This window comes from Oscarella lobularis, chromosome 20 (genome assembly GCF_947507565.1).
Source record: "Oscarella lobularis chromosome 20, ooOscLobu1.1, whole genome shotgun sequence".
Lineage (NCBI taxonomy): Eukaryota > Metazoa > Porifera > Homoscleromorpha > Homosclerophorida > Oscarellidae > Oscarella > Oscarella lobularis.
In genome coordinates, this window is record NC_089194.1 from 238,205 (window position 1) to 260,326 (window position 22,122).

Here is a 22,122-nt window from a genome sequence, read left to right on the forward strand (position 1 = left end):
TGACAACCAGAGAACGCGTTTACTTTTGGGCTCATATTTCACTTTGATCGGGCTCCCAAGGAACAGCGTACCATTCAGCGCTCTTTGAGCGTATACAGCTGTCTTTTCGTCATAAAAAATATATCAAGGCATAGCCTCTCGACGTTTTTCCGTTCCGAGGTATTACGACGCTCTCGATAGACGACTCGTACGAGGAGAAGAGCCGCTTCAGCTCCTTATGGGTAGCGTAAGACTTCACAGGACCTACCCAGACTTTCGCTCTGTCCTTCCGCGACCCAAACGATAGAGGAACACTCATATTCCTCTTATGGGTATGGGTGACTCGTTCATATCAAAGACGTGTCATATGCCGAGCTGACAGAACAATACTGAATTGCAAGAACACTATAAAAAACCATTTAGTGACGCAGGCTCTACATCAGACTGTCGTGGCTCCACAAAGCGAAATTGAACAAAAAACAAAAAAAGTAAAGAGGGAAAAATCTAAAAATGAACAGACACGTGGAAACTACCACACTCTACGCAACGTTAACAGCTAAAGCCAAATTTGCGGACAAAGTTTGTTTAGCGGCATTTCGCAATCCGCCGCCTTTTCTTTCAACTTATGGACGTACTTGGAAAATTGACGAAATCCGCTCTTGCAGTCTCGGTGTGCATCTTCGCATTTGTCTAGACACCTCCTCTTATCGTTTTTTTTCTTTTCACACTTTACTTGCTCGCACTGGGCTCTAGCTTTCGTGCAAGCAGACAGTGTTTCAGGCCATTTTTCTACGTGAGATGAGTGGTCAAGAACAAATTTGATACCGTCTTTTCCCTGCACGTGATAACTTTTCCCAATTTGAAAAGGCAGTGATCGAGAGCAGATTAGTCGCATCGAGAGCGCTATTCTAGCGCCTCGATTCAAGTCCTGCTTCCCGTGCTTCAATATCTGCAGAAAAAGAATTTTCAACTATTGTCGACATTAGAAAAACTTACGTCCACTAGCTTGACTATGATCTTCTGCCATTCACCTTTAGTGACGATTCTGAGAACTTCAACACGATATACTAAAGATAAAGCCCGATCGGAGATTCGGGGCATTTATATAAAAAATTATACCGTAGTCGTGGAGCAAGCATGCGTTGCAGAGCCTGTTCATAATAGGCGCAAGTTTCGGACAACGGCCTAAATTTTTATTTATAACTAGCCTTTAGCAAGACCTTCGCTCTATCACCTGCACCGCAGACGCATAACGTTTCGCGACCAGCTTCAGGTTCATTGCAGAGTACGGCTAAATCAGGTGATGCATTGTTTAAATTGTAGAAAATGGTGCAGCTTTGATCTATACAAAAACATCGAAGGTTTTCAAGCTAACTTCACTCTTATTTACTAACCTTTGCGGTTGTTGTAATAGACCTTTGCACTAACAGGAGTAAGACTTCTAACCGCGTACTCACGATCTGCTCGAAATGTGAAGCACGTACGTTGCTGATCAAGTGATGAACCAATCTATAGCAGCCTATAGGTATTTGAAGACCGACAAAGGTTTTCGAATTTCACCTGATCAAAGTAAAATATCACGCCTCGTCCTGATATTTCAACAGATCGAAGAAAATTAGATTTTCCCCAAGTTTCTTTGAGCTGAACGTTATGTTATGCAAAAGGCTGTACGTAAGAAAAGAAAATCCACCTCTTTCAGGCAATTTTCTTGGCCCTCCTTGCAAGCAGCGTAACCATTTGGCAAATCGACTTCCACTACCGCTTCGTCCATGTACGCGTCACCAAGGTATCTTTGAAGGAATGCAGACATAGTGTCAACGATTTCGAAACGGAAACTTACTGAACACAAACTCTCAATGCAATTGCGCTACTGAAAACGTATTGAGAGGAAACCGACAAATTAAATTTGCAATTTTCGTTTCCGGTTATTGCTTCGTTGTATTTAACATGCACCTTCAAAGAAAATTTCGACACTTAAAACGATAAAACGCACACGCAGTACGAAAGCACCTGAACAATTCCAAGGCCGCTCCCTGTTGTTTCTACTTTGACAATGTCATTGCGAGGAAGCTGAATAAAAATTACACAAATAGTCTTTAAACCTCAAGACGTAAAAGAGAACTGTCTTGCCTCCAATGTTTGAACCACGTCGTTATTGGAATCGTTAACTCGAAACACCTCAGCAAGAGAATTGTTTCCTGATGCTGTTACGCTAACTGTTAGATCGCATTCAAACGACACTTTGCTAGTAAACTTAGAAAGACATCTTAGCGCTGCGACCGAGACCTAAAAGCATGAAATTAGATTTGAACGTTGCCTTTTGAAGTGATCGCACCCGATTTGGCTTATGATGAGAATTTTCAAATTCTGTTCGTTCACCGTTTAACCACTTTGCCAAGGGCCTTGCTTCATTAATTCTTTCGTCGTCAACAAATGCGCATAACGCATACGCCGTCGTTTCAACAGAGGTCGTATCAATGTCATGAGAGGACGCTCCGTCCGACGGCCAAAACCTTGATCCATCGTCTCCTTATAGGTAATTATTATATAAAATTTCAAGAAAACTGAATGGGAAAGAATAGACTTACGGACAGCTGACACTACGTTTAGAATATGCCTTGCTTTGGTAAGCATATCAGCTCTGCACTGGCAGAGGCGGCACGTTGTGCACGCTTTGACCAGAGCACCATAGACAATGGCTTTAGTAACGCGTCTTCTAAGAAGATCTCTTTCCACCGACAGCTCCAAAAATTGAACTCCTTTGCAAAAGGCCGTAACAGCGTCCTAAAAGATTTGGCTACATAAATCACACCCTTGTCAATCACGCTCTGTACCGGGGCAAAAAAGGAATGATTTGGCGCATGGCAGCATTCTAATGCTCCGCTTATAACATAAGCAGATACATACGCTTGTACATCACTCTGTGAATATTTACAAGATCTTTGAATATAATGAAAATTTGCAGAACGTACTGCCACATCCGCAGAAAAGGAATCAGACTCAAAAAAGACACCTGTTTGAGTTTGCCTTGTTGCCAGAAAATTAACAAGGCCTTGTACGACAGCGTCATCGATTGCAACATCGCTTCTTGCATCACAGAGCGTTTGCAGCGCAAAAGCGCTTAGCCTAAAACGATAATGTAAAATTGTGAATCAAATCGAATATAGTGACATTGTTGAAGCAGGCGATCGCCGATCTTTTGCAAATACTCCCATTGGCGATCGGCAATTTAACAGACAGTGATATCCTATTTTTAAATTTATTATTTTGACATTTTCCTATTAATTTTTTTAACCTTTTAGTATAGCCTCGATTGATGTATACCGAAATTCCGTCGGCAAGTGTCTTACTATAGCAATTTGAGATGCCAAGCTCGCAATTGACGGCTCCCCGCATCCGTCTGGCTCTTGCATCCAGCTCTCAGTATTGCCCAGACTACCAAGAAAATAATTTCCTGTAATCGAGAGCCAAGCTCTATCCGAGCCGGCGATGTAGTTCTCTGGCAATCGAATATAAAAAGTATTGATTTGCTTCTTCTTGCCAATAGCATCGCACTGGCGCTCATAGAGCCGCTTCGGACAGAGCTCGCAGTGATTTTCGTCAGACCACGAAACGGAAAATTTGTCTATTAGTTTGCCACAGCAATCTCGCTTTGAAAGCTTTTCGGCAATTATTTTTCCAGAACAGTTCTTGCTTTGGCCATAAGACAAGTGAGAAGAGCCTTTGTAGCAGTAACCATTACGAAAGTCTACGTAGAACCAAAAGGAACATGTTTGAATCTTTTAACAACAATTCATTTTACCTTCAGGACCGACTAAAGACGTGCACCAATCTTTCGTAGAAACAGAATTAATTTCTGAGAAAAGCATGGCCGAATATTTCATTGACGGCTTTGAGAATTTACCTTGAGGATCCAGCTCAGCGCTTAGAGAATACTCTTTAGCGGTGCCTTCAGGCTACATTAGAATAAAGATTTAGTTAATCAATGTCAGTAAGATCAAGGTAAAGAGTCTACAAAAAAACACTAAAGTACATAACGCTTGCTAAAGCAAAGTAATACACTTTTTAAAAAACCTGTGCAACCGTTCCACACTTACCTTGACAAATATCAATGTTTCAACATCTTCTCCTGCAAATGCAGTGATCAGGCGAACTTTTAGTTTCAACTTTCCTTTTCTAAGTGGAACAATTGGAAGCAGCACCGTCTTGGTACCCGGCGCGTTCATAAAAAAGCACATGGCATCGGTTGATTCACCAGATCCAGCAGTGGTGCATATGTCCTCTCTCGGTAATAGAAGAATTAGGCACACCTGCATTTTTCATTTATCATTAGCTTACAGTAATACAAGAGCTCGTAGAACAAGCCCATCTTAGATAATTAAATACCCTTGATTTAAATTGACTTTCACGGTGATTGTAGACCGTGCAAGCTACTGTAGTCTGCTCCAGCCTACGTAGTGAAGTGGGTAGGTGACATTCCACAAACAATGACTTAAAAGCTTTCAAGAGAATCGGATCTGAAGCACAAAATCTTTGTTCCGAAAGAAAAAATCCTTGAATTTTCCATTCGCTGATAGTAATCGGAACGTTGAGAATTACAGATATATTTTCGCTTCGTCTAAAACAAATTTTAAACGCATAAAATTGGAAGAACATTGGAATACTCAGTCCTGATTTCATGGTCGTATAGCCAAACGTGAGGAAAATACGACCGTTCTTCTAAGAAGGCAGGATCTGCGTCGTTTAAAATTGAATAGGGATCTTCCACACTTCGACCTCTTCGCAGCTTCCATTCTAATTAGCTCAAGCAATAGATTTTGTTTAGAATGCGATCTCTTTACCTTCTTTAGGAATATAACTTTCTAAGAATCCGCGGAAGTCGTCACGAAATAGATTCGATCCCGTTGCGGTGAGTGCCCTAGTTCTTGGAAGAAGCTCGCCGTTGCTCTCTTTTCGTCTGGTCCTATCTTCGGACCTTGAACCTACGAGCAAGTTTAATACTTTATACCAAAAGCCTTATAATACGAACCGATTATGCATTATTGACTACAAACTCACCTTCCTTAGGTGACATACCTCGCTTTCTGCGAGATTTCGAACATTCTTCAGCTGAAAAATAATTTGTTTGCTTCACGCTGACCTCACACTAGACACGAATTAATATTTCTCACTGTCACGAGCCACAGGTGACATGATTCCTCTGCTGAGAGACGTCAGCCCTATAGACTATTTAAAAAGAACGTGTGTACGTGACTATTTGCTATCTACTCGGCATACACTAAAAACTCCTTCTACTCCATTTATTTGGTAATCACATGACATGTCGTAATGAAACTAGAAAATTTTTTAATTAAAGCGAAACACGCGAGACCAGTCTATTAATCTTATTTACCTTCTCTTTTGTTATTACTCGTTTATTGCTAACTAGGTAGAGTGATTCGTCGACCGCCAAGAGTGCGATGCTGGAATACGCCCCCGCAGTTATTGCTAGCTGCACGTCCTCTCCCGGTCGAACAATGTTATGTCCAGCATTAATTTGAACTCGTCCCTACAAAAGAAACATGTGGAGTAACATGTGAAACTAATCGGCTTGTAACGCACGTCATTGAAACAACTATCTTCAACTTCGGCGCACAAGAAATCAGAAATGATAGCAGATTTTCCGTTGCACTCGGTTTCGTAATAGACAGCGACGCAAACCGTTTCACAGAAAAATGAATTAATTTTAACTTGAAACGAAGATATCGGCCCGTAAGTGTTTCTTTCGGTGAAAGTATCTTGAAGTTTTCCACAAGAAACTATCACGACGTGAAAATCGAACTACATAAAACAAACCGCGATGACCACTACCACGAAAAGCATGCGTTTCATTGTACCTGGCGATTTGCATTATTTGCTCCCTTGATAATTTCAAATGATGCAAGGCTGCCTTTTCTAAACGGTGTTAGATTCGTAACAACAATGTAGTGGCCGCATGACGTTTGATATGCTTGTACTTGACACACTTCCTCTTCCAGTTGACCTTTTACGCTGCCCTAAGAGTACGATGAGCATAAGTAAAACAAAATAATTTTGGGCGCACTCTGAAAACTATATTCCTTGGCGTGTTAATCTGGAGCCGGAAAGATGCTATACCCCTTTCATCAGAAGCCTGAACAAATTCCTCTCCGCTGTGTCCCACAGTTATCCTAATGTCCTGTTGAGCTGCTGAATCTCCGTTGGCGTATTTTGCCTGAATCTAAAAAAATTAGACACGTACAGGCGTATTCGTTTAGACAGTGTGTATACTTTCAGTTCGTAGGGCAGACGAGGTGCATAGAAAGGTTTTGACAGACTGCAATCAAGCATAATGGGAACGAGAGTAAAAACGGCTGATGTATCTTCATTGCTTTGACTTATGTAGGTAGCTCTTTCGGTTAATTCAGCATAGATGTAAAGCAACTTTCCCTCCGGAAAGACTCCGTAACCATCATTTGGAAAGGTCAACCGTTTTATTCCTTTATTCTAAACTCAAGTTCTTTCTGATTTCAATTCAAACGCTTTCCGACTGCTTACGTTTCTTGTCATTTCAAAGAGCTCTGTTCTAAATGTTTGAACCAAAGGGGAGTTCCTCTCAGCTACTCCTAACGTGACGTTGAGCCTACCTACAACAGGTTTTCCATAGGTATATCTAGAATAGATAGTGCTAAACAAACTAGCTTAGAATAAGAACAAAGAGCAATACATAGATTTCACTCGAACGACGATGTGGTCAGAAAACGCACTGATAACTTTAGGTGGGGTGATCACAACCCTAAATCTTGGCAAAACTAACAATAAAATACATCAAGACAAATATAAGTAGTCTATATAACATACCAAAGTCTTCAACTTGAAATTGAAAATCTGAAATAACGCTATTCTAATTATGTAATTCAGTTTCGCGTAACACATGGAATACTTAATTAACCTTGCAGCCATATTTAGCACGAATAAACCACTTTCCAACTAAAGGGTCATGCCCAAGATTCAGTGAGTGCTTATGAAAAGCTAAAAGCTCAGGTTCTACAAGTATACTAAATGCATTGGAGACTTAGTACTTGAGGCGGTCTTGACGACAAAACGATGAACAGTTAACGCTCGCGGATTCTAGATATTAGTGCACAGAAATACTACGGTCATTCTACCGTCAAGTGAACTTACCTTGATGTCAAAAAAAATCTAAAATAGGAAAGAAACAATTACATTAGGACCAATTGGAGGTAGCCTCAGAGAGCAGAGCTTCATTATTTTTAGGCACAAAGCTCTGCGAGGCTTAAGAGTCATCTGCTACACAGCACCTCTGTGTGATCATCCAAAGGCGTATGGTCTGGTTTTACAGCAGCAACGAGAATTCTCACTAAAAGAGACAGTTAGTTCTGCATGTAGAAAAACAGCTTACAGGACGATTTTTACCGTCATCGTCTCTTCTGTAGACAGGTTTGTCAGTCTGTACAAAAACTGACATTGATTTGAAGCTCAGCACCACGCGTCGTCTCTCATTTGTAGGGCATTTGGGAAGATTAGTCATAACATTGACGTAGGCGTAACGTGTCCCTCCCTCGCTCGGTTCGGTGACGTTCATGCAAGGAATCTGAAGGAAAAAGGGCCCTAAGCTGTCATATTAAAATTCCTCTGCTTACTCTGAGCTTGAACTCCTTGGTGCCTTTGGCAACAATGACGAAATTTGATCCGTTTATGACAAAGCCGTCAAACGTTTCGATTTGGACTTTGATTGGGAGAGCTTGCTCTCCAAAGACCGAAACGACTATCGTCTGCTCAATTTCAACTTGCAAAACTTCGGGAAAGAGGACGACGTAGTTCGGGGAACTAGGAAACAGGAAGAACTAGCCCTCGAAGATGGCACGACAAGCGGCAAAGACCCTTACCACACATTCCCAATAGCTGCTGTAACAAGAAAAGAAAGAGCACACAACTTCGCGAACATGTTTGGCTTGGTTTCTCCTCGCGGCCTTCCCCCGGCGAGTAGCTTTGTACTACAAGTCTGGAGAGTTGAGAAAAACGAAAATGACGTCGAGTCGAAAAGGAAACTTTTCCTGCAAACGCGTTTAGGCAAGGAAGGACACGAATGCAACTAAGATGTTGATGAATTTAGGGCGGGGCAAGCATCTCCCACCTAGGATCTCACGTGTTGATTAGCGGCTGCTCCTTGTTTGAACAAAGAATCAAACACTTTCAACAGCACAAGTCTTCATAATTTCAACCTTTTCGTCACAGAACTTCCACGTCTAAAGAGCTGACGTTTATTCACGCGAATCTAACAGAGATAATCAACAAATCAATCCCATTACGACTCTACGACGCGTAGGCGGCCAAGCGTTCGCAGACCCTTTCAGGCATGGTGCGGAGTATCCGAGAACGTAAAAGGGTCTACAAACCTTATCACAACGATTGAATGTTTTCTGGCTGAGCGCTGCAGTGACGCGAATATAAACGGAGACTTGGCTCACTGATAAGGGTGTTCCAGAACATAAAAGAAATACTATGCCTTCTAGAAAGAGCAATATCAGTATTAGCCATGTATTACATAGGGAGATAATCTCACACTCGTCCATGCAGTGCACGTATCTCAAAAAAACGCTGCGCGATGAGTCTCAGTGCTCCAAAGTGTCGTCACATTGACGCCACCATCCGGATTATTTTAGGCTGTTGTAAGCAAGAGAGAACCTTTTCATTTCTCGACAAAGCTCAGACAAAATAGAAGAGTTCTGATACGATAAAGTTCCCAAGGTGTACCTAGACAGAGATCAAAATTTGCGAGCAACGGCGGAGAAAAAAGATCAGTTTGAATTTTACTTACAACTGCGAACAGACAGCAGGCCTTCCAGCCCAAACTACTGACGCTCACATAGAATGTCGTCATTAACAAGTGAAGCAATGTACTGAACGCAACGTAAATAAAAAGGAAACGCGTGAAACACATATTGACATACGAGATTACAAAGCAATGACAACTAGGGGTCATGCTAATTAACTAAGAAATAACTGTTCAATTTAAACTTACCTACCACAAGAGAGTCACCGAACAGCAATGACTCTGGAAGTTGGAAATGGTTTGCCCAGAGGTTCTGAGAAGAAAGGAGTAAACAAATAAACATATTTGAATAGATTCTCACCTTGTGTTTGAAATTGTCCTTATAGTCTCTTTGGGTCCAATGGATTTACGAGTTGCTACAGCAATGGTCAACGATAAATACTATTGATTTTAAAAATTTACCTTTCTGGGTGAACAGGACTGAGCTAGGAACTTTTCCCACGTGGCTTTCGTAGCAAAGAACATCTCCGTTTAGTCTCAATCAATTTCCGGTTTCACTTTAGATGCGTGGGCTTTGTCACTGCTACGTACTACAACTGCCACAAGAAGCAGATGCAATAGAAACATAAAAAGACAATGAAATGATTAAATAAATTATTATTGATGAGGTGCGCTTACAGTCCTTCTTCCTTTCCTCAGGATCTTCCTCGACTTTGGCTTTCTCCCCTTCTACTCGCCGTCGCACTTACGCCATTGATGTTCTAGTACTTCACGAATATGAGTTGAAGCAAATACAAGACAGCTAGACACATACCTAGGAGAAATTCTTTTTATGCAAAAATGACTATGGCTGAAAAGAAATGTGGTCTCTACCTTCAAGTTCACGCTCTCAACTTGGGCGAAGCTCGCACAGTATTTCACTGGAAAAACAATACGTTTCAGACAAAGCTACTCGACGCTAAGTCGATGATGATGCCGGCGCGAGTGTCGTTGGCTCGTCGATAAAGAAATAGAGAAGCGACTGGCGTTCACGGAACGCTTTTACATATTGGTCACTAAATGCATTGCATCCTCTGAGCGGGTGATCGAAAAGCTGGTAACTGGACTTTCTTCGAATTTATCCGGGATATAAACAGTTCAACTGATCTCGTCCGAATCCGCTCCTATCGCGGCATGTCGTTGCCTTTCTCGGCGATCGAATGCGTTCTCACTTGGTTTCACTAGCCGTTTCACCGGCGAAAACGGTGTAATTCCGGCTAGAAGAGTCAAATGAAGCTGGTTTCTTTCGAACCTCCCGTATGTGCGCCTCACACGAAGTCGAAAAGCGCTCTGTGACAGTCGTAAACTGCTATTCGCTACGTTATTTCTTCAACGACGAAGTGCACGGACAATCTCAGTGACGGTGAAGGCATGCAGGTAGACGAGAACTAGCTCAGGTAGACGAGAACTAGCTCAGGCAGACAATATAAGTTTTCTCCATAGGAACGAACGTACACATTGTGACATACACAGCATCGAGTCATTATAGTAGGTTACAACGTGGTTTCCAAGCATCCAGGTCACAGATGGCTTAGGTTGTCCTTGAGCTACGCATTCAACTTGAATCGCAGAGCTAGCTCTTATCTGATGTTTTTGGATTTAGCTTTCTTTAGCTTTATGATTCCTGGCGTCACTGTGCAAAGAATACTTGCTAAAAAGTTTCAATTATTGACGGACTTACCGGATACCATAGCATGGGCACTGGCATAGTTTCCTATTCCATTGCTTGCTGTGCACGTAAACGTCCCACCACTATCTGCTCCATTTCTATTGGTCGCTCGAACAGTACTTGCGACTATGCCTTGTTCGTCTGCAGATGCGTTTGCTGCGCTAAATGAACTTTCTGTTGGAGATATCCATGTATGTGACGGAAGAGGAAATCCCATGTCAGCGTTTCATTTGGCCATAATTCACAGTCTCATTCATTGGCGACCTGATAATTTTAGGATAACCTAAATTTGAGTGGAATAAATATTGCACAGAGACATAAATAAAGTATTACATTTAGAAGCTTGATAGTTAGGGTGTAAAACGCGTTTTGGTCTCTATATACACTGTGCTAGCTCTTTCGCTTTTCATGTCCGGTTCAAGGAACCTTTCGTGAGAAGTGGTCAATACGAATTTTCACTTTAGACAAAGTCTCAGTCTAGCTTTGCCATGAACGCAAGCAACCGCAGTGCTTTTCTTTGCCCGCCACTGAACGGCTCGACTGTGCAATTTTCAGAGTTCAAGTATACCACGCTAACAAAGCCAGGAGTTGAAGTGGCTTTCTGGGTGCTTGCCATCTCGGCCGTTTTTCTAAACGCACTTGTGATTGCTGCAAGATGCCATTCTCGTTATCGTACTTCGCCCCTGTCTCTTCTTTTCGTCAACTTGGCGGCGTCCGACCTTCTTCTTGCAACTGGAAAAATTGTTTTTCTCGTTACAGCGCAACTGGTGACCAGTTGGTGCGACGAAGCTACTGACACGACAAAGAATCTCTGCTACGGCGCCTACATTTTGTCTAACATTTCTATCTCAATGACGACTCTGATGTGGATAGCAGTTTCAAGTTTTGCTTTCAGGGAAATCGTTGGCTGCTTTTGCTGCTCCATTAGTCCTACCTCAAAGCGCTCCACTGGTGCAATTCTTTTTATCCTTTGGCTTTTTTCTGTAGCATACGCTGTGTACATGACGCTAAGCTACAGCCGGGTCCAAAATTTTACAATTGAAGTCGGTGGACGCTCGTTTTTGAACTGGCATATGTGCTGGGCATACGATATGGCCCCATCAGGCGACGAAGCTGCTGCGCGCAGAGATCTCATACTTATGAGCTTCTACGCTGCAATTGTGATTGCTGTAATTGTTTTATACTTGACCGTTGTTATCGTCGTCTACTGTACTGCAAAAGCGAAAGAAACCCAGTTTCGAAGTCGACTTGGATGGACTCTTATGACGGCAATTTTGGTTGAATTGCCACTCGTTTTTGTGCAAATCGCCTGGAACTTTCTTCTAGTTTTGAATGCTGACGAACTTGGTGACCTTCTGCAGCGCAGCTATGCGACGAATCTTGGCATAGCTGCTGATTTTTCGATTATTTCTGTAGCTCTGTTGACCCCTCTTCTATTTACTGTACTGACAGCGATATGCTGGCAAAACCTTTTTGGACTTAGCTGTAACTGCCTTCTGAGTGAAAGAGACCACCGCTTTCATCCCACAAGTTTAGTGGATGAAACCGCATCAATATTTACAGATGAAAGTAATACACGAAGGAGTCATCTTTCCTCTTGGGAACTACAGTAGCGCTAACGAAAATGAATGGATTTGCTGTGTATGCGTATTTTCTTCGGCACCCCGCATTGAAGTAGTGAATAAGATTTTCAAAACACTAAAAAACGTACTGTTAATTGTTAATATTCTAACATCGCCCTCAACATTAAATTCTGTTCCAGCGATGGCATCATAGATAGAGGAAACCCGTCGACTTTCGTCGATATTTCATCGCTCTCAGCCTAAAGGGGCCCCGGTCAAATCGATCTCTCGAAATCGCAGGAGAAAAACATGTGAACGATTTCCGGCGAAAGGAAGGGCGAGAGAGATAAGCATAGGGGCGTTTTTCAAGAGGGGCGTGTGGTCGAAGGAAAATAGTGTGATATTCGCGATCCCTATACCTGAAAAGCATTCTCCATCGCAGCGAGAGCTATGAAAAGCAAGCGCGATGCTCTCTATTTCGCTGGCTTCGCAAATATTTGCCACGCTGTCAGCCTGTGTCGGCTGCGTAATCTTAAGTCTCCCGGATGTACTAAGGATTAACTTTGCTCTTTCGAGCGAGCTCTCTACGAAAAATTTTTTTCCGACCACCCCCACATCGATACTTTTTTCTTACATTTCAACAACTACACAGATTCAGTATTCAAATATAAGGGTTTTCTAAAATAAACATTAGTTTCATTTTTCTCGCGCAAATCTGCAAAAATTCATTAGTTGAGCTTTTTGCAAATTTTACGAGATATTTTTATAAGCGCGTCGCCCTACAACCGGTCTGCAAGCACGATGAGGTGTTTGATTAGCTTCAATTGGCTAAATCTCCTCTCCCTAAACCTAACCCTAATCTACCCGCTAACCCTAATCTTACCCACGCACAAAAGCGTAAATTGCAAGAACACTATAACGCAGGCTCTACATCAGACTGTTGTTGCTCCACGAAATTGAACAAAAAAACAAAAAAGTAAAGAGGAAAAATCTAAAAATGAACAGACACGTGGAAACTACCACACTCTACGCAACGTTAACAGCTAAAGCCAAAGTTAAGTTTGGGGACAAAGTTTGTCTAGCGGCATTTCGCAATCCGCTGCCTTTTCATCTTTCAGTTTACGGACGTACTTGGAAAATTGACGAAGTCCGCTCTTGCAGTCTCGGTGTGCATCTTCGCATTTGTCTAGACACCTTCTCCTCTTATCGTTTTTCTTCTCTTCACACTTTACTTGCTCGCACTGGGCTCTAGCTTTCGTGCAAGCAGACAGTGTTTCAGGCCATTTTTCTACGTGAAATGAGTGGTCAAGAACAAATTTGATACCGTCTTCTCCCTGCACGTGATAACTTTTCCCAATTTGAAAAGGCAGTGATCGAGAGCAGATTAGTCGCATCCAGAGCGTTATTCTAGCACCTCGATTAAAATAACGATTTCCGTGCTTCAATATCTAGAGAAGAAAATTTTTCAACCATTGTCGACATCAGAAAAACCTACGTCTACTAGCTTCACTATGATCTTCTGCCATTCACCTTTAGTGACAATTCTGAGAACTTCAACACGATACACTAAAAGAGGTAAGCCCTATACCGGATTTAGAACATTTATATAAAAATTATACCGTAGTCGTGGTGCAAGCATGCGTTGCAGAGCCTGTTCATGATAGGCTCAAGTTTCGGACAACGGCCTACATTTTTATTTAACTAGCCTTTAGCAAGACCTTCGCTCCATGCTATCACCTGCACCGCAGACACAAAACGTTTCGCGACCAGCTTCAGGTTCATTGCAGAGTACAGCTAAATCAGGTGATTCATTGTTTAAATTGTAGAAAATGGTGCAGCTTTGATCTATACAAAAACATCGAAGGTTTTCAAGCTAACTTCACTTCTATTTACTAACCTTTGCGGTTGTTGTAATAGACCTTTGCACTAACAGGAGTAAGACTTCTAACCGCGTACTCACGAATTGCTCGAAATGTGAAGCACGTACGTTGTTGATCAAGTGATGAACCAATCTATAGCAGAAAATAAGTATTTGAAAACAAGAAAAGGTTATTGAATTTTACCTGATCAAAGTAAAATATCACGCCTCGTCCTGATATTTCAACAGATCGAAGAAAATTAGATTTTCCCCAAGTTTCTTTGAGCTGAACGTTATGTTATGCAAAGGCTGTACGTCCGAAAGCAAAATCTACCTCTTTCAGGCAATTTTCTTGGCCCTCCTTGCAAGCAACGTAACCACTTGGCAAATCAACTTCCACTACCACTTCGTCCATGTTCACGTCACCAAGGTATCTTTGAAGGAATGCAGAAATAGTTTCAGCGATTTCGAAACGGAAACTTACTGAACACAAACACTCAATGCAATTGCGCTACTGAAAAAGTAGTGAGAGGAAACCGACAAATTAAATTTGCATTTGTCATTTCTGGTTATTACTTCGTTGTATTTAACATGCACCTTCAAAGAAAATTTCGACACATAGAACGATTAGATGCACACGCATTAAGAAAGCACCTGAACAATTCCAAGACCGCTCCCTGTTGTTTCTACTTTGACAATGTCATTGCGAGGAAGCTGGAGAAATAATAAAAATACTCAAATAGTCTTTTAAACCTTAAGAGGTAAAAGAGAACTGTCTTGCCTCCAATGTTTGAATTAAGTCGCTATTGGAGTCGTTAACTCGAAACACCTTAGCAAGAAAATTGTTTCCTGATGCTGTTACGCTAACTGTTAGATCGCATTCAAACGACATTTTGCTAGCAAACTTAGAAAGACATCTTAGCGCTGCGACCGAGACCTAAAAGCATCAAATTAGATTTGAACGCTGCTATTAAAGTGATCGCACCCGATTTGGCTTATGATGAAAATTTTCAACTTCTGTTCCTTCACCGTTTAACCACTTTGCCAAAGGCCTTGCTTCTTTAATTCTTTCGTCGTCAACAAATGCGCATAACGCATACGCCGTCGTTTCAACAGAGGTCGTATCAATGTCATAAGAGGACGCTCCGTCTGACGGCCAAAACCTTGATCCGTCGTCTCCTTATAGGCAATTATTATATTTACATTTCAAGAAATCTGAATGGCAAAGAATAGACTTACGGACAGCAGACACTACGTTTAGAATATGCCTTGCTTTGGTCAGCATATCAGCTCTGCACTGGCAGAGGCGGCACGTTGTGCACGCTTTGACCAGAGCACCATAGACAATGGCTTTTGTAACGCGTCTTCTGAGAAGATCTCTTTCCACCGACAGCTCCAAAAATTGAACTCCTTTGCAAAAGGCCGTAACAGCGTTCTAAAAGATTGTCTAGATAAATCACATCCTTTTTATGTCAATCACGCTGTCTGTACCGGGGCAAAAAGAGGATGATTCGGTGCATGGCAGCATTCTAACGCTCCGCTTATAACATAAGCAGATACATACGCTTGTCTATCATCACTCTGTGAATGTTTACAAGTTCGTTGAATATAAGGAAAATTTGCAGAACGTACTGTCACATCCGTAGAAAAGGAATCAGACTCAAAAAAGACACCACTTTGAGTTTGCCTATTTGCCAGAAAATTAACAAGGCTTTGTGTGACGGCGTCATCAATTGCGACATCGCTTCTTGCATCACACAACGTTTGAAGTGCAAAAGCGCTTAGCCTAAAATGATAATGTATAATGTATAACTGTAAATCAAATCGAGTATACTAACATTGTTGAAGCAGGCGATCGCCGATCTTTTGCAAATACTCCCATTAGCGATCGGCAATTTAACAGAGAGTGATATCCTATTTTAAATTTATTATTTTGACATTTTCCTATTAAACGTTTTACCTTTTAGTATTGCCTCGATTGATGTATACCGAAATTCTGCCGGCAAGCGTCTAACTATAGCAATTTGGGATGCCAAGCTCGCGATTGACTGCTCCCCGCATCCGTCTGGCTCTTGCATCCAGCTCTCAGTATTGCCCAGACTACCAAGAAAATAATTTCCTGTGATCGAGAGCCAAGCTCTATCCGAGCCGAAAATGTAGGTCTCTGGCAATCGAATATAGAAAGTATTGATCTGTTTCTTCCTGCCAATAGCGTCGCACTGGCGCTCATAGAGCCGTTTCGGACAGAGCTCGCAGTGATTTCCGTCAGACCACGACACGGCAAATTTGTCGATTAGTTTGCCACAGCAATCTCGCTTTGAAAGCTTTTCGGCAATTATTTTTCCAGAACAGTTCTTGCTTTGGTCATAAGACAAGTGAGAAGAGCCTCTGTAGCAGTAACCCTTACGAAAGTCTACAACCAAAAGAAACTTGTTTGAATCTTTTAACAAAAATTTATTTTACCTTCAGCACCGACTAAAGACGTGCACCAATCTTTCGTAGAAACAGAATTAATTTCTAAAAAAAGCATTGCCGATTACTTAATCGACGGCTTTGAGAATTTACCTTGAGGATCCAGCTCAGCGCTTAAAGAATATTCTTTAGCGGTGCCTTCAGGCTACATTAGAATAAAGATTTAGTTAATCAATGTCAGTAAGATAAAGATAAAGAGTTTTCAAAAAGCACTTTAGTACATAACGCAAGCTAAAGCAAAGTAATACACTTTTTTAAAAAACACGTATGCAACCGTTCCACACTTACCTTGACAAATATCAATGTTTCAACATCTTCTCCTGCAAATTCAGTGATCAGGCGAACTTGTAGTTTCAACTTTCCTTTTCTAAGCGGAACAATTGGAAGCAGCACCGTCTTGGTACCCAGCGGGTCCATAGAAAAGCATATGGCATCGGTTGATTCACCAGATCCAGCAGTTGTGCATACGTCCTCTCTCGTTACTAGAAGCCTCAGGCACACCTGCATTTTCCATTTGTCATTAGCTTACAGTAATACAAGAGCTCGTAGAACAAGCCCATCTTAGACATCCAAATACCTTTGAATTCGAAAATTGCCTGTGATTGTAGATCGTACAAGCTACTGTAGCTTGCTCCAGCCTACGTAGAAAAGTGGGTAGGCGACATTCCACAAACAACGTCTTAAACGCTCTCAAGCGAATTGGATCTGAAGCACAAAATCCTTGTTCCGAAAGAAAAAATCCTCGAATGTTCCAATCACTAATGGTACTCGGAACGCTAATAGTTAGAGGATAACTGTCCTGTCGTCTAAAACAAAAAATTTGAACGCATTCCATTGGGAAGGGCTTTGGATTACTCAGTCATGATTTCATGGTCGTATAGCCAAACGTGAGGAAAATACGTCCGTTTGTCAAAAAAGTCAGAATTTTCGTTTATCAATATTGAATAGGGATCTTGCAAATTACCACTTCGACCTCTTCGCAGCTTCCTTTCTAATGAGCTCAAGTGGATAGATTTTGTTAAGAAGACGATCGCTTTACCTTCTTTAGGAATGAAACTTTCTAAGAATACGTGGACGTCGTCACGAAATAGATTCAATCCTGCTGCAGCAAGTTCCCTGGTTCTTGCAAGAAGCTCACAGTTGCTGTCTTCTCGTCCGGTCCTATCCTCGGACCTTGAATCTACGTGCAAGTCTATTACTTTATAACAAAAAGCTTAATAATATAAACCGATTAGATATTATTTACTACGAACTCACCTTCCTTAGGTGACACATCTCGCTTTCTGCGAGATTTCGAACATTCTTCACCTGAAAAATATTTTGTTTGCTTTACGCTGACCTTTCACAAATCAAGAATTATTATTTCTTACTGTCACGAGCCACAGGTGACATGATTCCGCTGCTGAGAGACGTCAGCCCTATAGACTTTTTAAAAAGAACGTGAACATGAATTTTTGCTATCTACTCTGCTTACACTAAAAACTCCTTCTACTCCATTTATTTGGTAATCACATGACATGTCGTAATGAAACTAGAAAATTTTTTATTAAAGTGAAACACGCAAGACCAGTCCATTAATCTTATTTACCTTCTCTTTTGTTACTCCTCGTTTATTGTTAACTAGGTAGAGTGATTCGTCGACCGCCAAAAGGGCGATGCTGGAATACGCCCTCGCAGTTATTTCTAGCGGCACGTCCTGTCCCGGTCGAACAACGTTATCTCTAGCATGAATTTGAAGCCGTATCTACAAAGAACTACGTATCAACATGTGAAACTAATCGGCTTGTAACGCACATCACTGAAACAGCTATCTTCAACTTCGGCGCACAAGAAATCCGAAATGATAGCAGATTTTCCGTTGCACTCGGTTTCGTAGTAGACAGCAACGCACACCGTTTCACAGAAATATGAATCAATTTTAACTTGAAACGACGATATCGGCCCCATCGCGTTTCTTGCAGTGAACGTATTTTGAACTTTTCCGCAAGAAATTATCACGACGTGAAAATCAAACTATAACAAACAAACAAACCACAATGACCACAAGAAAACAAATGACGTGTTTCATTATACCTCGCCATTTGCATTATTTTCTCCCTTGACAATTTCGAATGTTGCAAGACTGCCTTTTTTAAATGGTGTTGGAGTTCGTGTCGTAACTACAATGTAGTGGCTGCATGACGTTTGGTATGCTCGTACTTGACACAATTTCTCTTCCAGTTGACTTTCTACGCTGCCCTAGGAGTACGATCAGCATAAGTAAAAGAAAATAATTTTGAGCGCACTCTGAAAACTATTTCTCTTGGCGTGTTAATGTGGAGCAGGAAAGATGCTATGCCACTTTCATCAGTAGCCTGAAGCAATTCGTTACCGCCAACAGTGATCTTAATGACTTTTTGGGCTGCTGATTCTCCGTTGGCGTATTTTGCCTGAATCTAAAAAAAATTAGACACTTGCGCGCGCATTCGTTTAGACAGTGTATACTTTCAGTTCGTAAGGCAGACGAGGTGCGTAGAAAGACTTTGACAGACTGCAATCAAGTAAGATGGGAACGGCAGTAAACACCGCTGATTTATCTTTATTGCTTTGACTTATATAGCTAGCTCTTTCGGTTACTTCAGCATAGATGTAAAGCAACTTTCCCTCCGGAAAGACTCCGTAACCGTCATTAGGAAAGGTCAGCTGTTTCATTCCTTTATCCTAAGATCAATTTCCTTTTTTTTTATTTCGAACGTCTTCCAACTGCTTACGTTGCTTGTCATTTCAAAAAGCTCTGTTCTAAATGTTTGAACCAAAGAGGAGTTCCTCTCAGCTACTCCTAACGTGACGTTGAGCCTACCTACAACAGGTTTTCCATAGGTGTATCTAGAACAGATTGTGCTAAACGAACTAGTTTAGAATATGAACATAGAGCAATACATGGATTTCACTTCAACGACGATGTGGTCAGACACCGCACTGATAATTTTAGGTGGAGTGATCAGAACCTCAAATCTTGGCAAAACTAACAATATACTACGTCAAGGCAAATATAATTAGTCCATATAATATAGAATACCAAAGTCTTCAACTTGAAATGGAAAATCTAAAATCACGCTATTCTAATTATGTATATTAGTTCTGCGCAACACATGGAATACTTAATCAACCTTGCAGCCATATTTAGCACGAATAATCCATTGTCCAACCAAAGGGTCACGTCCAAGATTGAGTGAGTGCTTATAAAATTCTAAAAGCTCAGGTCCTACAAGTGTACTAAATGCACTGGACTTAGTACTTGAGGCAGTCTTGAGAACAAAACGATGAATAGTCAAAGCTTGCGGATTCTACATGTCCGTGCACTGACAATACTGCGATCATATAGACTTCAAGTGAACTTACCTTGATGTCAAAAATAACCTAAAATAAAAAAGAAATTAAATTAGGAACAATTGTAGGTAGCCTCAGAGAGAAGAGCTCTATTATCTTTAAGCACAAAGCTCTGCGAGGCTAAAGAGTCATTTGCTAAGCAGTACCTCTGTGTGATCATCCAAAGGCGTATGGTCTGGTTTTACAGCAGCAACGAGAATTCTCACTAAAAAGAGAGTCCTGCTTGTAGAAACACAGCATACAGAACGATTTGTACCATAATCGTCTCTTCTGTAGACAGGTTTGTCAGTCTGCAGAAAAACTGACATTGATTTGAAGCTCAGCACGACGCGTCGTCTCTCATTCGTAGGGCAATTGGGAGGATTAGTTATAACCTTGACGTAGGCGTAACGGGTCCCTCCCTCGATCGGTTCGGTGACGTTCATGCAAGGAATCTAAAGGAAAAATCGTCTGAAGCCGTCATACTAAAACTCCTCTGTTTACTCTGAGCTTGAACTCTTTGGTGCCTTTAGCCACAACGATGAAATTTGATCCGTTTATGACAAAGCCGTCAATCGTTTCGATTTGGACTTTGACCGGGAGAGCCTGCTCGCCAAAGACTGAAACGGCTATCGTCTGCTCAATTCCAACTTGCAAAACTTCGGGAAAAAGGATGACGTACTTCGGGGGACTAAGAAACAGGAAAAACTAGATCTCCAAGATGGCACGACAAGCTGCAAAGACGCTTACCACACATTCCCAATAGCTGCTGTAACAAGAAAAGAAAGAGCACACAACTTCCCCAACATGTTTGGCTTGGTTTCTCCTCGCAGCCTCCTCCCGGTCGAGTAGCTTTGTATTACAAGCCTGGAGAGTTGAGATAAACGAAAATGACGTCGAGTCAAAAAGAAATTTTTCCAGAAAACGCGTTTAGGCAAGGAAGTACACGAATGCAACTAAGAACAGTATATGTTGGCGAATATAGGGCGGGGCACGTATCTCCCACATAGGATCTCACGTGTTGATTAGCGGCTGCTCCTTGTTCGAACAAAGAATCAAACACTTTGAACAGCACAAGTCTTCATAATTTCAACCTTTTCGTCACAGAACTTCCACGTCTAAATAGCTGACGTTTATTCACGCGAATCTAACAGAGATAATCAACAAATCAATCACATTACGACTCTACGACGCGTAGGCAGCCAAGCGTTCGCAGACCCTTTCAGGCATGGTGTGGAGTATCCGAGAACGTAAAAGGGTCTACAAACCTCATCACAACGACTGAATGTCTTCTGGCTGAGCGCTACAGTGACGCGAATATAAACGGAGACTTGACTCACTGATAAGGCTGTTCGAGAACATAAAAGAAATACTACTGGAGACAATAGCATATGCATTCTAGAAAGAGGAATATCAGTATTAGCCCTGTATTACATAGGGAGATAATCTCACACTCGTCCATGCAGTGCATGTATCTCAAGAAACGCAGCGCGATGTGTCTTAGTGCCCCAAAGTGTCGTCATATCGACGCCACCATCCGTATTATTTTAGGCTGTTGTACGCAAGAGAGAACCTTTTCATTTCTCGACAAAGCTCAGACGAAATAGAAGAGTTCTGATACAATAAAGTTCCCAAGGTCCACCTAGACAGAGATCAAAATTGTGAGCAACGGCGGAGAAAAATGATCAGTTTGAATTTTACTTGCAACTGCAAACAGACAGCAGGCGTTCCAGCCCAAACTACTGACGCTCACATAGAATGTCGTCACTAACAAGTGAAGCTATATACTGAACGAAACGTAAATAAAAAGGAAACGCGTGAAACACATATTGACATACGAGATTACAAAGCAATGACAACTAGGGGTCACGCAAATTAAGAAAGAACCGTTCGATCTAACTTACCTACCACAAGAGAGTCACCGAACAAGTTGGAAATGGTTTGCTCAGAGGTTCTGAAAAGAAAGGAGTAAACAAATAAACATACTTGAATAGATTCTCGCCTTCTGTTTGAAATCGTCCTTATAGTCTCTTTGGGTCCAATAGACTTAAGAGCTGCTACAGCACAATGGTCAACAAAAAACACTATTGATTTTAAATATTTACCTTTTTGGGTTCGGTTTTGAACAGGACTGAGCTAGGAACTTTTCCAATGTGGCTTTCGTAGCAAAGAACATCTCCATTTAGTCTCAATCAATTTCCGGTTTCACTTTCAATGTGTGTGCTTTGAAGCAGATGCAATAGAAACCTAAAAAGACAATAACACGATTAAATAAATTATTATTAATGAGGTCCGCTTATATTCCTTCTTCCTTTCCTCAGGATCTTCCTCGCCTTAGATGCCTTTGGCTTTCTCCCCTTCTACTCACGGTCGCACTTACTCCATTGATGTTTTAGTACCT

At 41.5% G+C, this 22,122-nt stretch overlaps 2 protein-coding genes across 25 annotated transcripts; both read right to left on the reverse strand.

Annotated features, from left to right (window-relative positions):
* Positions 1–322: 322 nt before the first annotated feature.
* LOC136198844 (complement C3-like) lies at positions 323–10,044 on the reverse strand. Of its 15 annotated transcripts, none has more exons than XM_065988900.1 (50): positions 9,985–10,044; positions 9,647–9,936; positions 9,452–9,540; positions 9,236–9,369; positions 9,135–9,189; positions 9,023–9,086; positions 8,819–8,900; positions 8,564–8,754; positions 8,397–8,509; positions 8,147–8,275; positions 7,887–8,092; positions 7,641–7,827; positions 7,414–7,591; positions 7,299–7,357; positions 7,162–7,179; positions 7,059–7,107; positions 6,929–7,008; positions 6,838–6,880; positions 6,704–6,788; positions 6,535–6,649; positions 6,268–6,483; positions 6,062–6,217; positions 5,856–6,014; positions 5,581–5,799; positions 5,372–5,527; positions 5,257–5,313; positions 5,151–5,205; positions 5,038–5,088; positions 4,821–4,961; positions 4,644–4,773; positions 4,366–4,597; positions 4,077–4,289; positions 3,884–3,935; positions 3,782–3,835; positions 3,275–3,727; positions 3,151–3,226; positions 2,952–3,105; positions 2,814–2,900; positions 2,568–2,763; positions 2,315–2,508; positions 2,110–2,265; positions 1,990–2,049; positions 1,820–1,932; positions 1,670–1,769; positions 1,540–1,620; positions 1,374–1,488; positions 1,214–1,321; positions 1,099–1,164; positions 976–1,046; positions 323–928 (listed from the first exon to the last, which is right to left on the reverse strand). In XM_065988900.1, exons 11-50 carry the CDS (start codon positions 7,943–7,945, stop codon positions 536–538), a joined length of 5,187 nt encoding a protein of 1,728 aa, XP_065844972.1. In that variant the 5' UTR covers positions 7,946–8,092; positions 8,147–8,275; positions 8,397–8,509; positions 8,564–8,754; positions 8,819–8,900; positions 9,023–9,086; positions 9,135–9,189; positions 9,236–9,369; positions 9,452–9,540; positions 9,647–9,936; positions 9,985–10,044; the 3' UTR covers positions 323–535. The 15 variants fall into 15 exon arrangements, with proteins under 15 accessions (XP_065844972.1, XP_065844975.1, XP_065844981.1 ...); XM_065988903.1 differs by having other exon boundaries at positions 8,819–8,972; XM_065988909.1 differs by having other exon boundaries at positions 7,887–8,002; positions 8,147–8,166; positions 8,223–8,275; positions 8,819–9,086.
* Positions 10,045–12,977: 2,933 nt separating this feature from the next.
* On the reverse strand, positions 12,978–21,968 carry LOC136199112 (complement C3-like). Of its 10 annotated transcripts, none has more exons than XM_065989235.1 (45): positions 21,827–21,968; positions 21,724–21,778; positions 21,630–21,675; positions 21,423–21,488; positions 21,174–21,363; positions 20,472–21,119; positions 20,226–20,412; positions 19,999–20,176; positions 19,889–19,947; positions 19,755–19,772; positions 19,651–19,699; positions 19,523–19,602; positions 19,432–19,474; positions 19,293–19,377; positions 19,124–19,238; positions 18,858–19,073; positions 18,659–18,808; positions 18,447–18,611; positions 18,168–18,386; positions 17,962–18,117; positions 17,848–17,904; positions 17,744–17,798; positions 17,631–17,681; positions 17,413–17,571; positions 17,229–17,364; positions 16,951–17,179; positions 16,662–16,874; positions 16,467–16,518; positions 16,365–16,418; positions 15,862–16,314; positions 15,740–15,815; positions 15,534–15,687; positions 15,393–15,482; positions 15,141–15,336; positions 14,887–15,080; positions 14,683–14,838; positions 14,556–14,615; positions 14,386–14,498; positions 14,236–14,335; positions 14,107–14,187; positions 13,941–14,055; positions 13,781–13,888; positions 13,663–13,728; positions 13,539–13,609; positions 12,978–13,491 (listed from the first exon to the last, which is right to left on the reverse strand). In XM_065989235.1, the coding sequence occupies exons 6-45, from the start codon at positions 20,528–20,530 to the stop codon at positions 13,099–13,101; spliced, it is 5,211 nt and encodes a 1,736-aa protein (XP_065845307.1). In that variant the 5' UTR covers positions 20,531–21,119; positions 21,174–21,363; positions 21,423–21,488; positions 21,630–21,675; positions 21,724–21,778; positions 21,827–21,968; the 3' UTR covers positions 12,978–13,098. The 10 variants fall into 10 exon arrangements, with proteins under 10 accessions (XP_065845307.1, XP_065845306.1, XP_065845308.1 ...); XM_065989234.1 differs by having other exon boundaries at positions 21,626–21,675; XM_065989236.1 differs by having other exon boundaries at positions 20,472–20,868; positions 20,990–21,119; positions 21,423–21,675.
* Positions 21,969–22,122: the final 154 nt, after the last annotated feature.

What these genes read in the sequence shown, in the direction of transcription:
- LOC136199112 (XM_065989235.1), bottom strand. Translation starts at nt 20,530, where the DNA reads ATGTTGGGGAAGTTGTGTGCTCTTTCTTTTCTTGTTACAGCAGCTATT. An exon ending in TGTTCTCAAGACTGCCTCAA is followed by an intron (nt 19,603 to 19,650) that starts GTACTAAGTCCA and finishes CTGAGCTTTTAG; the next exon opens with AATTTTATAAGCACTCACTC. An exon ending in ATTTCAAGTTGAAGACTTTG is followed by an intron (nt 19,378 to 19,431) that starts GTATTCTATATT and finishes GTATATTGTTAG; the next exon opens with TTTTGCCAAGATTTGAGGTT.
- LOC136198844 (XM_065988905.1), bottom strand. Translation starts at nt 7,945, where the DNA reads ATGTTCGCGAAGTTGTGTGCTCTTTCTTTTCTTGTTACAGCAGCTATT. An exon ending in GTCGTTCGAGTGAAATCTAT is followed by an intron (nt 6,650 to 6,703) that starts GTATTGCTCTTT and finishes TATCTATTCTAG; the next exon opens with ATATACCTATGGAAAACCTG. An exon ending in AAGAAAATTGCCTGAAAGAG is followed by an intron (nt 1,621 to 1,669) that starts GTGGATTTTCTT and finishes CATAACGTTCAG; the next exon opens with CTCAAAGAAACTTGGGGAAA.